Genomic DNA, 14,932 nt, shown 5'->3' with positions numbered 1-14,932 from the left:
TCAGGACAGCAAAGGCACAATTGGAACTACAGCTGGCAAGGGATGCAAAGGGTAACAAGAAGGGATTCTACAGGCATGTTAACAATAAGATGGTTATCAGAGAAGGTGTGGGGCTGTTATTAGATGAGAGAGGTAACCTAGTGACAGATGATGTAAGAAAAGCTGAAGTACTCAATGTTTTTTTTTGCCTCAGTCTTCATGGACAAGGACAGCTCCGTCAGTATGTTGCTAGACAATGCAGTGTGGGAAGATGGAGGGCAGCCTTCGGTGGGAAAGGAGCGAGTTAAGAGCTACTTAGAAAACCTAGATGTACACAAATCCATGGGTCTGGATTTAATCCACCCAAGGGTACTGAGGGAATTGACAGACGTCATTGCTGAGCCTTTGGCCATTATCTTTGAAGACTCTTGGAGATCGGGAGAGATCCTGGATGATTGGAAAGTGGCAAATGTAGTGTCCATCTTTGAAAAAGGAAAGAAGGACAATCCAAGAAGCTATAGACCGGTCAGCCTTACTTCAGTACCTGGGAAAATAATGGAAGGGATCCTCAAGGAATCCTTTTTGGAGCACTTGGAAGACGGGAAAGTGATCAGAAGTAGTTAACATGGATTTACGAAGGTCAAGTCATGCCTGACCAATCTGATTAGCTTCTACGATGAGGTAACTCACTCTGTGGACATGGGGAAGTCAGTGGATGTGATATACCTCGACTTCAGCAAAGCTTTTGATACAGTCTCTCACAACATTCTTACCCATAAGTTAAGGAAATATGGATTGGATACATGGACTATAAGACAGATAGAAAGTTGGCTTGACAGTCAGTCCCAAAGGGTAGTGGTCAATGGCTCAATATCTGGATGGCAATCGGTTTCAAGTGAAGTGCCCCAAGGCTCGGTTGTGGGGCGGTGTTGTACAACATTTTTATTAATGATCTGGGTGAGGGACTGGATTGCACCCTCAGCAAGTTTACAGATGACCCTAAGCTAAGAAGAAAGGTAGATATGTTGGTGGGTAGAGATAGGATCCAGAGTGGCCTGCAAAAATTGGAGGATTGGGCCAAAAGAAGTCTGATGCAGTTCAACAAGAAGGGTGGAGTCCTATACTTGGGATGGAAGAATCCCAAGAATTGTTGTAGGCTGGGGACCAACTAGCTCAGCAGCAATATAGCAGAAAGGGAGCTAACGATTATAGTGGACGAAGGGCTGGATATAAGCAAACAGTGTACCTTTGTAGCCAAGAAGGCCAATGGCATATTTTGGTGCATTCGGAGGAGCATTTTGAGCAGATCTAGAGAGGTGGTTGTTCCCCTCTATTCTGCACTGGTGAGGCCACATCTAGAGTATATGTCCCGTTTTGGGCCCCCCAGTACAGAAAGGGTGTGGGTGGGATGGAACAGGTTCAGCGGAGGGCAACGAAAATTATTAAGGGGCTGGAGCACATGACCTATGAGGAGAGGCTGGAGGATTTGGGCTTACTTAGTTTGCAGAAGAGAAGACTGACTTAATAGCAGCCTTCAACTTCCTGACGGGATGCTCTACAAGGGATGGAGAAAAATTGTTCTCAGCGGTGACAGACAGCAGAACAAGAGGTAGTGGTCTGAAGTTACAAAAGGAGAAGAGTAGGTTGGATATTAGGAAAAGCTACTTCACCAAGAGGGTGGTGAAGCACTGGAATGCGTTGCCTAGGGAGGTGGTGGAATCTCCATCCCATGAGGTTTTTAAGTCCCGGCTTGAAGTAGTCATGGCTGGGATGACTTAGTTGGGTTGATCCTGCTTGGAGCCGGGGGATGGAGTCAATGACCTCTTGAGGTCCCTTCCAGCTCTGTTATTCTATGATTCTATGGTTAATAACATGATTTTAATGGTCAAGGCTGTAAGCTGTTCCTTACCAGAACAATTGGCCGACAATGCCAGTCTTGAACTCAGTACTGTACCAAAGGCTTTGGGAATATGAAAATATTAATGCTGCCTGGATTATTGCAGCTCTACGCAGCAAGAATTAGTCTTGTTTGTGTAGTCAAATAATAAGTTCATTAGATACTTTGTGACAAGTGTGTCAAAACGAGTCCTTCTTCAAAAAGTGGAAAGACAAAAAAGGGTGATTAGTGATGATTAGCAGTAACTGCTTTTCATGTTCCTTATTTAGTTACAAAACGAGCATTTCTTTTAAGGGGTATCTTAGAAGTTAGATATCTCCTTTCAGTCTGTGTGCTAAGAGAAGTCTTTATGCAGGAGCTTAAATGGAATATGCAAACCTTTTGTGTGTATTTGGGATGGTGTCAGTCTGTACCATTTGCTGAACAGTTTTCTCCTCCTTAGGATACGTCTTACACTTATTTTTGCTGTTAAAAATAGCAATCTGGTTTAGGAATGAGGCAGGTAAGCAAAAAGCATACACAGGGTCCAGGAAGTTAAAAACTCGGTGGCTATGTCTACAGTAGAAGCATCTGTCAACAGAAGTTACTGTCGACAGGGCAATCTCAACAGAACTTCTTTCAACAGATTGCATCTGCACACAACTTGCTCTATCGACAGAGAACTGCCAGACTGCACTGCCTTCTGCTGCCAGAAAGTGGAATGGCAGCTCTGCAAAGAGGGCTGCCCCCCAACTGGAAGCCCTCTCTGTCGACAGAAGTGTCTTACACTGCACTTTTGCCGACAGTACTCTGTCCAGAGATTGTTATGCCTCAGATTTTTCAGGGATAATACTGTCAAGGAATATGCATGGTGTCAAGTATCGGAGGGGTAGCCATGTTAGTCTGGATCTGTAACAGCAACGAAGGGTCCTGTGGCACCTTACAGACTAACAGAAAAGTTTTGAGCATGAGCTTTCATGAGCACAGACTTGTGCTCACGAAAGCTCATGCTCAAAACTTTTCTGTTAGTCTGTAAGGTGCCACAGGACCCTTCGTTGCTGTTAAGGAATATGCAGAGTTCTGTCGAGACATTGTCGACAGAATGCTTTAAAGCTGTGTCTATACATGAGCGCCCTTTTGAAAGGGCGAAAATCGAAGTTCAGCATTCGAAAAAGCGGCCATCAAAGGAGAGCACCCGCCGCCATTTTTCAGATCAGCACTTTGATCTGCTCTTTTGAAGTGCCGTCAAAGTCTTTCGAAAGAGATCGTCCACATGGCTCCAAGTCCTCTTTCGAAAGAAAGGAGGCAGGAAACACCACGGATGGGGACCCATGGCTGACAAGCCCTACTGGGGCCACAGCCAGCCACCTCCGTTAAAGGTCTGCCCTCTCCTCCGCACGAGCTGAGTGCTGCCCAGCCTTTCCCAGCCCAGTAGAGCCCACTCGTGCCCACCATGGAGGGCCAGCGACAGCTTCTGCAGGAGGACGCCCTCATGATGGATGCCCTGCTGGCAGTGCTGTGCACCATCACCACAGCTGCACCAGAGCTCAGCAAGTGGCTGGGCTCCCCCCCCCGTGGCACCACCAGGCACCCCCCCGGATGCCCTGATGCCTCTGGACCCACCCCAGCAGCACCGACTGGTGGGAGCGCGTGGTGCTAGGGGCGTGGGGTGAGGAAAGGTGGCTGCGGAACTTCCGCATGTCGAGGCAGACCTTCAATGAAATCTGCCACTGGCTCGCCCCCGCACTCCAGCACCACGACACCTGCATGCAGCCAGCCCTCACCCTGGAGAAATGGGTCGTGATCACCATACCAAAGCTGGCCACCCCGAACTCCTATTGCTGCGTGGGACAGCAGTTCGGAGTGGGCAAGGCCACCGTCGTGGCTGTACTTATGGAGGTAAGGTGGGGACGGGTGGGTGGGGGGCTGAGGCAAGGGGAACCCTCCGCTGCAAGGGGCCAGATGGGAGTGGGGGGTGCTGGACGGGGCAGGGGCTGGACGGGAGGTGGGCAGAATGGGCCCAAGGTGGGGGGTGATGGCCGCCACACCCACACTAGAGCATGTGTCCCCCTTCCCCCTCTGCAGGTCGTGAGGGCCATCAACGCGATGCTGCTAGAGAGGGTTGTCCACCTGGGGGATGTGGACAACACCATCACCAGCTTCCAGGACCTGGGCTTTCCGAACTGCATCAGCGCCTTGGATGGCACACACATCCCCATCCACGCCCCACCACACAGCGCCAGCAGGTACATCAACAGGAAGGGCTACCATTCAGTGGTGCTCCAGGCCCTGGAGGACGTGAGGGGCCAGTTCACCGACTTCTACATGGGCTGGGCTGGCCGCACCCACGATCCCCAGGTCTTCCAGAACTCCAGCCTCTGCCAGCGCGTGGGGGCCAGCACCATTGTGCCCCAGCAGGAGATCCCTGTGGCAGAGGATGTCACCATGCTGCTCTGCATGGTGGCAGATGCATCATACCCCTGCAGCCGTAGCTCCTGAGGCCCTACACGGGACACCTCAATCGCACCTGGGAAGCATTCAGTGAGCGCCTCAACCACGCCCGCAGTGTGGTGGAGTGGGTCTTCGGGTGCCTAAAGGGGCGGTGGAGGTGCCTCCTCATGTGGCTGGAGGTCGGGGTCCTCAACATGCCCCAGGTGCTGGGTGCCTGTTGCATCCTCCACAACATCGTGGAGGGAAAGAAGGAGGCCTGTGTCCCCGGGGGAGGGGGCCCTCTGGCTGGCACTGTCTATGAGCAGCCGGGCGCCACCCCCATCCACCAGGCCTACTGGGATGGCCACTGCATCCGGGCGGCCCTCAGGCAGGCCTTTGCCAACGGCCATCTCTGACCTGCATGCATGCCCACATCCCACACATATCCACCATCCACCTGAGGAGCACAGCACAGCGTGGTGAACAATAAAGAAATGTTTATATAAGTGGTTGTGGTGGTAACTATGTACAGAGGGAACCTAACTTGGAGGGGGGCGGGGGTAACCTAACTTGGAGGGGGGCGAGGCACTCATTCCGGGGCAGGGGTGGTGGGCCGCAAGCCCCGTCGGCCCCAGGAGCCCCTGCCCCCCCAGGTGTGGGGTTCCTGACGGGGAGGGGAGGGTGTGGGTAGCACCGGCAAATATTGCTGGCGAGTGGCCTGGTGGGGGCGGAGAGGCTGGACTCAGTAGGGGCAGAGGGCCGGGCTTAGTGTGGGTGGAGGGGTCGGGCTCAGTAGGGGCAGAGGGGCCGGGCTTAGTGTGCGCGGAGGGGGCAGAACCAGCAGGGGGAGCCACCAGGGGGCCAGGAGGCAGGCCACAGTGGCTGTATGGTCCTGGATGGTGTGGCCAATGCCCTCCAGGCTGGTTAGCAACCTATCCCAGGCTGCCTTCTGCCACTCCATGTCAGCCCGGGCAAGCTGAAGGTGTTCCTCGGCCACCTTGGCCTGGTGCTGGCTGGTTGGGTCCTCCTCGGCCCAGCAGGGGGCCCTCCGGCCATAGCCCCGATGGCGCGCTGCCTGAGGTAGCGTCCGGACACCTCCAATGGCTGCAGGTGGGCTCTCGGGGACGAGGGACGGCGTGGGGCTCTGCCGGCCCATGGATGGTGTGGCTGTGTGGAGAGGAGGAGAGCATGTCAGTAGTGCGCCCCGGACGAAGGGGACCTGGCTGTGGCCTACCCGCCTGAGCCCACCCGATGGGGCCCTTGCCCCCCCCAAGGGACACTGACCCCCCAGAGAGCACCGACCTGCCCCCACCATGGACTGGTCCTCCCAGCCTGGGTGTGCATCCAGGGGTCTCTCCTGCAGGTGGTCCTTCCCAGCCTGTGGTGTGCAGGCCCCAGGCACCATCTGGCACCAACCAGCAACCACCCCCGTGTGGCTTACAGCGCTGTCCACTGACGGCGGGTGCTGGGCGTCGCTGATGCGCCACCGCGGGGTGCTGCATCCCATGTGGGGGCTGGCCTGTGTGCAGCCCAAGACCACCAGTTCCATGTGTGGGCGACTAGCCATTGCGTCGCCCCCACCCTGTGGAGTAGGTGTGCCCTTCCTCCACGTACCAGAGGATCCCTCGGCGATGTCCAGCCCTCGGTTGCCCAGCTGGAGGAGTGGGAGGGGATCACGATGGTCAGCTCCCCCTCCTTGTTCAACCAGTCCATGGTCCCCTTGACCTCCTGGGTCCTCAGTCCGGGCTGCTCCTCCTCCTCAGGCTGCAGCTCCTCACCAGAGGTGTCCAGGAACGCTGGGGGTGGGGAGCTTTCCTGGGGCCCCAGGATGCTCCGGAGCTCCTGGTAATAGGGGCATGTTGCTGGAGCTGCCCCGGAGCATCCGGCCTGGTCCCTGGCCTGGGCATAGCCCTGGCACAGCTCCTTAACTTTGGAGCATACCTTAACTTTGGAGCATTCTGCCGCTTGACCCCCATGTGGTGCAGGACCTCCTCATACTGCCAGAGGCCAAGGAGGTCCCGCAGCTCCCATTCTGTCCAGGAGGGGGGCCCGTCTTCCCCCCGCCCCCAGGAGCCCTGGGGCGGCATGGGGGCGTGGGGCTTGCGGGGGGGGCTGGCTGCTGACCATGATGGTGCTGGAGCACATGCACAGGCTGCTCCTAGCACGCGCTCAGCTTCCTGCCACGGGTTTCCTGTATGCATGTGACTTTAAGGGAGCCGAACACAGGGAACATAGAGACCCCCTGCTGCTGGCTGGAGCGACCCCGCGCTCCAGCTGACTGGCGCCATGGCGGACCCGTATTTCAAAAGAGCAGACTGTGGAGCGTCTACACGTGTACTCTGTTGATTTAGGATATTGAAAGGGAGCGATCTTCCTGATACGGGATCGGGGTTCAGATTTCGAAGTGTGCACCCCGTTCTTTTGATTTTCTTTCGAAAGACGGGTTTACACATGTGGACGCTCCTCCTGCTCTTTTGAAAAAGGGCCACTTATTTCGATTTTTTGTGCACGTGTCGACGCAGCTTAAGTGTGTAGGTGCTCCCTGACTTATGTCGAGAGAGTGCCCCTTCTGTTGACAAAACTATGTAGTGTAGACCCAGACAGTATGTTTTGTATATTTTATTGTAAACATAACTCAGGTTTTCTGAAAACTTTATTTGCAATAAAAATGGCTATCTGCTGTATCTTCGAATGCAAAAGATATTACCTGCTTTTTGCATTGTGTCTGTTTTATAATCTTTAATTGCTGTGGGAAGTGCAGCAATTCTTTGTTTTCCAGTAAATGTGGACAATCCTATTGATTTTCTTCTACCTAAATAAGTATTTGGTTTAAGAGTGTATGCATGAAACAGCTGTTGAGTAAGAGCAGATTTTTCCAAATTCTAAATATATGCATTTAATACTGTGCACTTCTAACATAATGGAAGATTGCCTGATTTCTATAAAAAGAAACATGCTTTCGCATTTGTAGGCTGTCATGAGTTACCTTACCTGAGGCCTTGTTTAAACTAGCATTTAAGGTGAGATGTTAACATGGGTTTGCCTTGAATATATGTTAAACTGGTCAAATTAAATCCTAGAAGAGATCCTGTATTTTAACTCAACCAGTTGTACATTATAGTGTGGCTTGGCTAGGCCAGATTTTGAGTGTGGGTTACCATGCATTCACTGACATCTAACTTGTACATCCTAGTTTAAAAATGTTACAAACCCTTCCCTCCAATATATCTAGCAATCCTGAGAATGCCAGTTGCTGAGTTTTATGCAGGTTTGCTCTTTTTGTGTTCAGTGAAGCATGAGGGCCATGGGTCTAGCGGCTCGTAACCCTTCATTTTTGTTTTTGAACTATTTTTTCTTAAAGTTGGTCGCACAAGATAGAACACTGGGGCTACGTCTACACGTGCACCCAACTTCGAAATAGCTTATTTCGATGTTGCGACATCGAAATAGGCTATTTCGATGAATAACGTCTACACGTCCTCCAGGGCTGGCAACGTCGATGTTCAACTTCGACGTTGCTCAGCCCAACATCGAAATAGGCACAGCGAGGGAACGTCTACACGCCAAAGTAGCACACATCGAAATAAGGGAGCCAGGCACAGCTGCAGACAGGGTCACGGGGCGGACTCAACAGCAAGTCGCTCCCTTAAAGGGCCCCTCCCAGACACACTTTCATTAAACAGTGCAAGATACACAGAGCCAACAACTAGTTGCAGACCCTGTATATGCAGCACGGACCCCCAGCTGCAGCAGCAGCAGCCAGAAGCCCTGGGCTAAGGGCTGCTGCCCACGGTGACCACAGAGCCCCGCAAGGGCTGGAGAGAGAGTATCTCTCAACCCCCCAGCTGATGGCCGCCATGGAGGACCCCGCTATTTCGATGTTGCGGGACGCGGATCGTCTACACGTCCCTACTTCGATGTTGAACGTCGAAGTAGGGCGCTATTCCCATCCCCTCATGGGGTTAGCGACTTCAACGTCTCGCCGCCTAACGTCGATTTCAACTTCGAAATAGCGCCCGACGCGTGTAGACGTGACGGGCGCTATTTCGAAGTTAGTGCCGCTACTTCGAAGTAGCGTGCACGTGTAGACGCAGCTTGGGTGATCTGTTCTTTGCCCAGAATATTGACTGACTGGGGAATGGTGTTCTGAAAGAGTTTAGATTTGTCTGCCTAAAGACTTTGTATGTGAAGAACTAAAAAAAAAAAAAAAAAACATGACTTAGTCATGTTTTCTGCAGCTTTTCCCTTTTTCATCCTCCTCCACAAATCATTATGTTCTTTTCTGTAGATGTAGAAGATGCCTGTGAAGGTGGAGGTTTGACAATGGATAGCTGACTCAAAGTGTGGCTTGGCTTAATCTCCTCACATTAGGATGCAGTCCTCCCTGCATCCCTATCCCCAGATCCCATTTCCTTTCAAGAGGAAGTCATTTCATTGAGTCATCTTGAGTCTGGTGTGTTGACAACCTGAAATGTAATGCATCTGTTCTAAGTGGGAACGGCCACCTGACTTTGGCATTGTAGCTGGGATTATCACTAGTAGCCACTCCTACGCTGACCTACATAAAGCCTTTTGTCTATGAAGCACTTTCCCTGTTAGTCAGGACAATGTTGAATAGCTGGCTGGTTTTCTCTCCCCGCCCCCTCCAACCCCGTTCTCTCTCATTCCCTTCTTCTGCTTCCCTTTCTCCCCAGGGAAAATATCCTGAAAACAGCAAAAGCTTTAGTTGAAGATACAAAATTGCTCGTGTCTGGAGCTGCATCAAGTCAGGATAAACTAGCCCAAGCAGCTCAGTCATCAGCTGCCACCATCACACAACTAGCAGAGGTGGTAAAACTGGGAGCAGCAAGCTTGGGATCAGATGACCCTGAAACACAGGTATGAGGGGCTGTGGGTGCCAAAAATAGACCTGTGTTGGTAGTGTTAAAGGATATGGAGAATATTACAGGAGTCAGAACTCCAGTGTAATTATTTTTTAAAGTTTCTCTCAGTGGATCTTAGGTTTCCAAATCAGAGAAGCACTTATCAAAATTTTACTCATAAATAGCAGAAACCTTACACTGCCTCTCTTGAATGATTTTCAGTTGAATCGGACACCTCCCCTCTTGGAAAAATAATTCAGCAAAAGTGGATAAGAGCTGGTATAAGGCATCTAGTCCTGCCCCCACCACTGCTGGAATTTTTTGCAAGACTGTTCTCCATGGCCTTATTTTTAAACAGGTCACCCCAGGGGCTTCACTTGGGAGACTAACCCATTGCTAGAAAGCTTTTCAATGAGTGTAAGACCAAGCTAAATACTGCTGTTGTTGTTTGGTGCAAACAGTGCCCTACGATTTCCAGAAAATGTTTGAAGTACAGTAAACCCTCAATTTAACAGACTAATGGGGGGAAGGAGTGTCTGGTAATTCTGAAAGTCTGTTAAATGTGAATGGTTATACTGTATGACGAAGCACTGACCTTCCCAGCCCATCACTCACTCCTGTCCTCTGCTCCCCCTCTTCCCTGTCCCCTCCTGCCCCATTCTTCCCCTCACACCTTACCAGGAGAGGAGCCGCATGCCAGCCTGGGTCCTTCCACCTCCCACAGCTCTCGGCTTGCTCAGCACTGCAGCTCCTCCAGCCCCCTGCCCCAAACTGCCTGCGTGAAGGTAGAACAGAACTGCTGCTGCCAGCAGACGTTGCAGGCGGCCACGGCCAGGCGCCGACATGCTCCGCACACACGGGCCTGGAGGAGGAGAGCTCTCATGCCCCAGTACAGCCCCTTCTCCCCTCCCCTGTGACTCCTCCAGCCCTGGTGGCCCCAGCCCCTGGCCCCACTCCTCCAGCAGTGGCAGCAGCTCTGGCGGCCCTGGTGAGTCACCAGCATTTCTTGGGGGGGGACGGACAGTCAGACAGTCCATTATATCCGAAGTCCAGTAAATCTGTGTCCGTTAAATCAAGGATTTCCTGTATTTTACTTTAAGCCATTTAATTCTTCAGAGTAGACTCAATAAATATTTAAGTGCTGTTTGAATCCTGATGAAATGTGAGCTGCTGTATGCGTGGAAGGTGTATCTGTGTTAATAAGTTAATTTGAGAATGTCTGACGGCTTGTTTAAGGCACTAGGAAAAATCTGATTAAGTGGGTCTTTGCCCACGAAAGCTTATGCTCCAAAATACCTGTGAGTCTATGTCATGGTTTCCCAAATGGGGGGGAGGGGCCTTGAAGAAGTTCTGAGGGGGGGCGGGGTGAGGAGACCCAGTTCCCCCCCTTCACCCTGGCCACTCAAAGAAAGAGCTGGCCTTTGCTTCCAGCTCTCAGCCCCTGCCATTTTACATGGGTGACCTGGTGCAGCTGCTGTAAAAAGCAGGCTGCTGGCAAAGACCCATATGGAGCTAGCTGCCTCCTGCAAAGGAGTGTGGGTTGGGGGGGTGGGGAGGGAGGAGGAAGAGGATGGGCTTAGTTAGGGGTCTGGGGGAGCCTGGCTTGGAGGAGGGGAGGGAGATGGGGTAAGAGTGGGGAGCTGGTCGTCCCTGGCTTTGGGGGAGGGGAAGGGAGGGGTTTGAGTGGGCAGCTTGTGAGGCTCACGCAGCTGGCCCCAGCCGCACAAGGCTCAGGTGGCTGACCCGTTGTTCGGGTGGGCAGCTTGGGCAGCTGGCAGCACAGGAATCAGGTGGGTGGGTGGCTGGTGTGGGTAGCTCTGGCAGCTGGCACAGGGCTGAGGCAGCTGGCCAGCTGGGGCTGCACCAAGTATCTGCTGTGCCATTAGCTTGGCTGGTCCATAGTTGGCCTCCAGGCTGGGATGGGGCCAGCACAAAGTCCAACACCCCAGCAAGGGCTGCAGCTGGTCTCTGCAGGGCCCAGGCCATGCCTGCAGTTCTGGGGCCATGCTGGCAGTCCATTTGGGGTGGACTTGGTGCCCGTGGGGCCCAGGTCATGTCCAGCGTGGGGCTGAAACTAGCCATCACAGCCCGTGGCTAGGCTGGTGTCAGCCCAGCAGGAGTCAAGTCCAGCAGGAGGTAAAGGGGCTCTGGGGCTGGGAAGAGGACACTAAGGCTTCGGCGTTTGCCACACAGCTCAGGGCAGGGCGGCACAGGTCTACTGAGTCTGCTATCCGCCATTTTCCAGACAACTTTTCTGGCAACCCCATTCATAACTTAGTAAGCAATCCATTCAGTGTTGATGTTGATACACTGCCAGAAGCATTGCAAGAACAAGCACTCGAAATAAAATCTGATTCAAGTGCAAAAGAATTTTGAAAACTCAATCTTGGAGGAATTTTGGATAAAATATTTCCCAACATACTTGAAAGTTGGGGAAGAAGTGCTACGTATTATTTCTGTCAATATACCCCTGTGAAAAAAGCTTTTCAAGTTTAGTCGCATTAAAAATGAAATGAAGAAATAGACTGGATGTCGAAAATGATTTGCGTTGCGCACTTTCATCTTTCAAACCCAGGATTCCCAAATAGTGATGAAAATGCAGCAACATCCTTCATGTTAAATTCATTTTGTTTCTGCTGTTTCTGATGTTCAGTTACATTTTTATTAAGTTTTTGGGCCAGGAAAAACTATTTGTGCTTATTTTTAATTTTAAATAGCATTTTTATATCAAGTTTTTGTGTTTGTTTTAAATTATGAATTGAATTTTTAGTTAAAGAGGGGTTCGATGATGGTAAAGAAGAGGTGGGGGGGCGTGAAGGTCTCCAAAAAATCAAAAGGGGGGGCATGGTGCTGAAAAGTTTGGGAACCACTGGTCTATGTGCCACAGCACTTCTTGTTGTTTTTGATGATACACACTAACCTGGCTACCCCTCTGATACTGGAAAAAATGTGTCTCTCTCTCCCCTCTTGAATCTCACAAAATCTTTGTTCCAGTGTCAACTTCCAGAGCTTTCCTCTGGGGCTCAGGTGGGGAGGGGGAATGTCTGAAACTGAAGATGTTTGCTTCAGGAGCAACTTTTGGTAATGTAATATTTGGAGCCAGCAGCACTGGGGAATTTTAAGTAATTTATTATACCTTCTGGCTTTGTCCCCACTAATTGCTAGTGCCAAGTGATTTCTGTTTATTTGTACCACTAGTATATGTGGTGTTATAAGCGAAGGTGAGGGAGGGGTGAAGGAAGGAAGGTCAAATTATAGTTCCATTATAGTGTGTGTCCTATGTACAGACATTTCAATAGTGTCAGCACAAGGTACAGAAAGTAACTTTTCCATATAAGTTTGGAGCTCATTTAACTCAGGTTGTTGAAGCCACAGAAGCCTGAAAAGTGTCCATGCGTATCTCTCTCTCTCTCTTTCTCTTTGCGAGTGGGTGGGATGTGGCCATAGCTGTGTAAAATAGCCAGACTGGTGCAACTCTCACTTCTCTATATACTCTCAAAACAAAAAGCAGTCAGGTAGCACTTTAAAGAGTAGCAAAATAATTTATTAGGTGAGCATTTGTGGGACAGACCCACTTCTCTGTTACTATTCTCTATCTGCATTAGCTCTTTGGGTCTTTTCCTTTCCTCATTGCTAATCAAAGAGGCTCTGAATTACCCAAGCTTGAGTAAGCATTCATGAAGAAGAAAAGATTCTAATTTAGCCATAGATTTTAATGAACTGCAAAAGAGGCTGAACTGAGAATGTGCTAAAGTTTTTATTTCTATTACTGAGAAGTAGTAGATTCATGTATCTTTTCTTCTTTGAGCTATCTATTTTCCATACATATTATCACTTTGAAAGAGGGCTGATATCATTAAAGCAAAGGAAAAGGTTGAAGTATCTGACCATTTAGCAGATGAGAATGGAATGTGGAAGGGGATTTTGGAGAACTATTTTGGTGTTACCTGGGAATAATTAATGTGATCACATAGAAGGCAATAATATACTCGCTCCCCACTCCCTACCCCGTACTTGGTCTGAGAGCCAATTTACTTGGATTTTACTACTACTGACTCAAACCTCAGGCAAGCCGTTCATCATTTATTTCCTTGGGGGCTCATAGAAAACTAGGCTATATTAACTCGCTTCCCTTTAAATGGAGTATCTCTAGGGCACACCAAGCATGTCTGATATGCTGACATTTGTCAGAACGGTAGCTGAGGTTGCAGTAAATGGAGTCTTTCACCAAAGGAGGATCAAGTTGTAAGTTTGTACTCAATTGAATTGCTCTCATTCTATTCTAATGCTGAACAGAGCACTGAGGTGAATAATCTCCTGTCTGCGAAAGGGAGAAATCCTACCTGAGAGAAATATTTAATTACAGAAGACAGTGGCAGAAGTGGGTTCTGAACATTATATAAAATCATCATCATCATCGACAATCATGGGCTCAGCGCCTGTTGATGTCCAATACCTCTTTCACTATTTTCTTCCCCTGTCCAGTGAATACATACAGTTGCACACGTTCTTTGAGTGCTTGCTCTTGTCCATTCCATTTCAGAAGTGTGTTTGCTGTAACAGGCTGGTCTCACAGAATCATAGGGCTGGAAGGGACCTCAGGAGGTCATCTAGTCCAGCCCCCTGCTTCAAGCAGGATCAAGCCCCACTAGGTCATCCCAGCCAGGACCTTGTCAAGCCAGGACTTAAAAAATTCAAGGGATGGAGAATCCACCACCTCTCTAGGCAATGCATTCCAATGTTTCACCACCCTCCTGGTGAAGTAGTTTTTCCTAATATCTAACGTACACCTCTCCCTCTTCAACTTCAGACCATTACTCCTTCTTCTGTCATCTGACACCACAGAGAACAGTTTCTCACCCTCCTCTTTAGAGCTCCCCTACAGAAAGTTGAAGGGTGCTATTAAATCACCCCTAAGTCTTCTCTTCTGTAAACTAAACAAGCCCAAATCCCTCAGCCTATCCTTGTAGGTCTTGTGCTCCATCCCCCTTAATCATTTTTGTTGCCCTCCGCTGAACCTGCTCCAGCAGATCCATATTCTTTTTATACTGGGGGGCCCAAAACTGGACACAAGATGTGGCCTCACCAGTGCCGAATAGAGGGGAGTAACTACTCCTCTAGATCTGCTTGAAATGTTCCCCCTAATACACCCTAGTATGCCATTAGCCTTCTTGGCTACAAGGGCACACTGTTTACTCATATCCAGCCTTTCATCCACCATAACCCCTAGGTCCCTTTCCATCGTACTGCTGCTGAGCCAGTCAGTCTCCACCCTATAACAATGCTTGAAATTCTTCCACCCCAGGTGCAGGACTCTACACTTCTCCTTGTTGAACCTCATCAGATTTCTTTTGGCCCAGTCCTCCAATTTATCCAGGTCCCTCTGGATTTTCTTTCTACCTTCCAACGTATCTACCTCTCCCCCTAGTTTTGTGTCATCCGCAAATTTCCTGAGGATTCAGTCCAGTCCCTCATCCAGGTCATTAATAAAGGTGTTGAATAACACCAGCCCCAGAACCAAGCCTTGGGGCACTTCACTGGAAACGGGCCACCATCCAGATATTGAGCCATTGACCACTACCCTTTGGGACCGACCATCAAGCCAGCTTTCTATCCATCTTATAGTCCAGGGATTCAAACCACATTTCCGTAACTTATGGACAAGAATGTTGTGGGAGACCATATCAAAAGCTTTGCTAAACTCAAGGTATGTCACATCCACTGACTTCCTCATGTCCACAGAGCTTGTTACCTTGGTATAGAAGCTAATCAGATTGGTCAGACA

General features: G+C 50.2%; 1 protein-coding gene across 6 annotated transcripts in view; it reads left to right on the top strand.

The window, feature by feature from the left end:
- Window positions 1-14,932, top strand: part of TLN2 (talin 2) — a 495,540-nt gene that overhangs the window by 409,944 nt on the left and 70,664 nt on the right. For all 6 annotated transcript variants that reach the window (XR_012647070.1, XM_075006263.1, XM_075006264.1 and 3 more), the window contains one exon: window positions 8,980-9,163. Coding sequence is in view for 5 of the 6 variants with exons in the window: in XM_075006263.1 (XP_074862364.1) it covers window positions 8,980-9,163 (184 nt within the window). In the remaining variant the exon portion in view is untranslated. The remainder of the gene's footprint in view (window positions 1-8,979; window positions 9,164-14,932) is intronic.

This window comes from Carettochelys insculpta, chromosome 12 (assembly GCF_033958435.1).
Source record: "Carettochelys insculpta isolate YL-2023 chromosome 12, ASM3395843v1, whole genome shotgun sequence".
Classification (NCBI taxonomy): domain Eukaryota; kingdom Metazoa; phylum Chordata; order Testudines; family Carettochelyidae; genus Carettochelys; species Carettochelys insculpta.
Note: the sequence above shows the minus strand (reverse complement) of the source record. Positions and strands in the feature narration are given on the sequence as shown.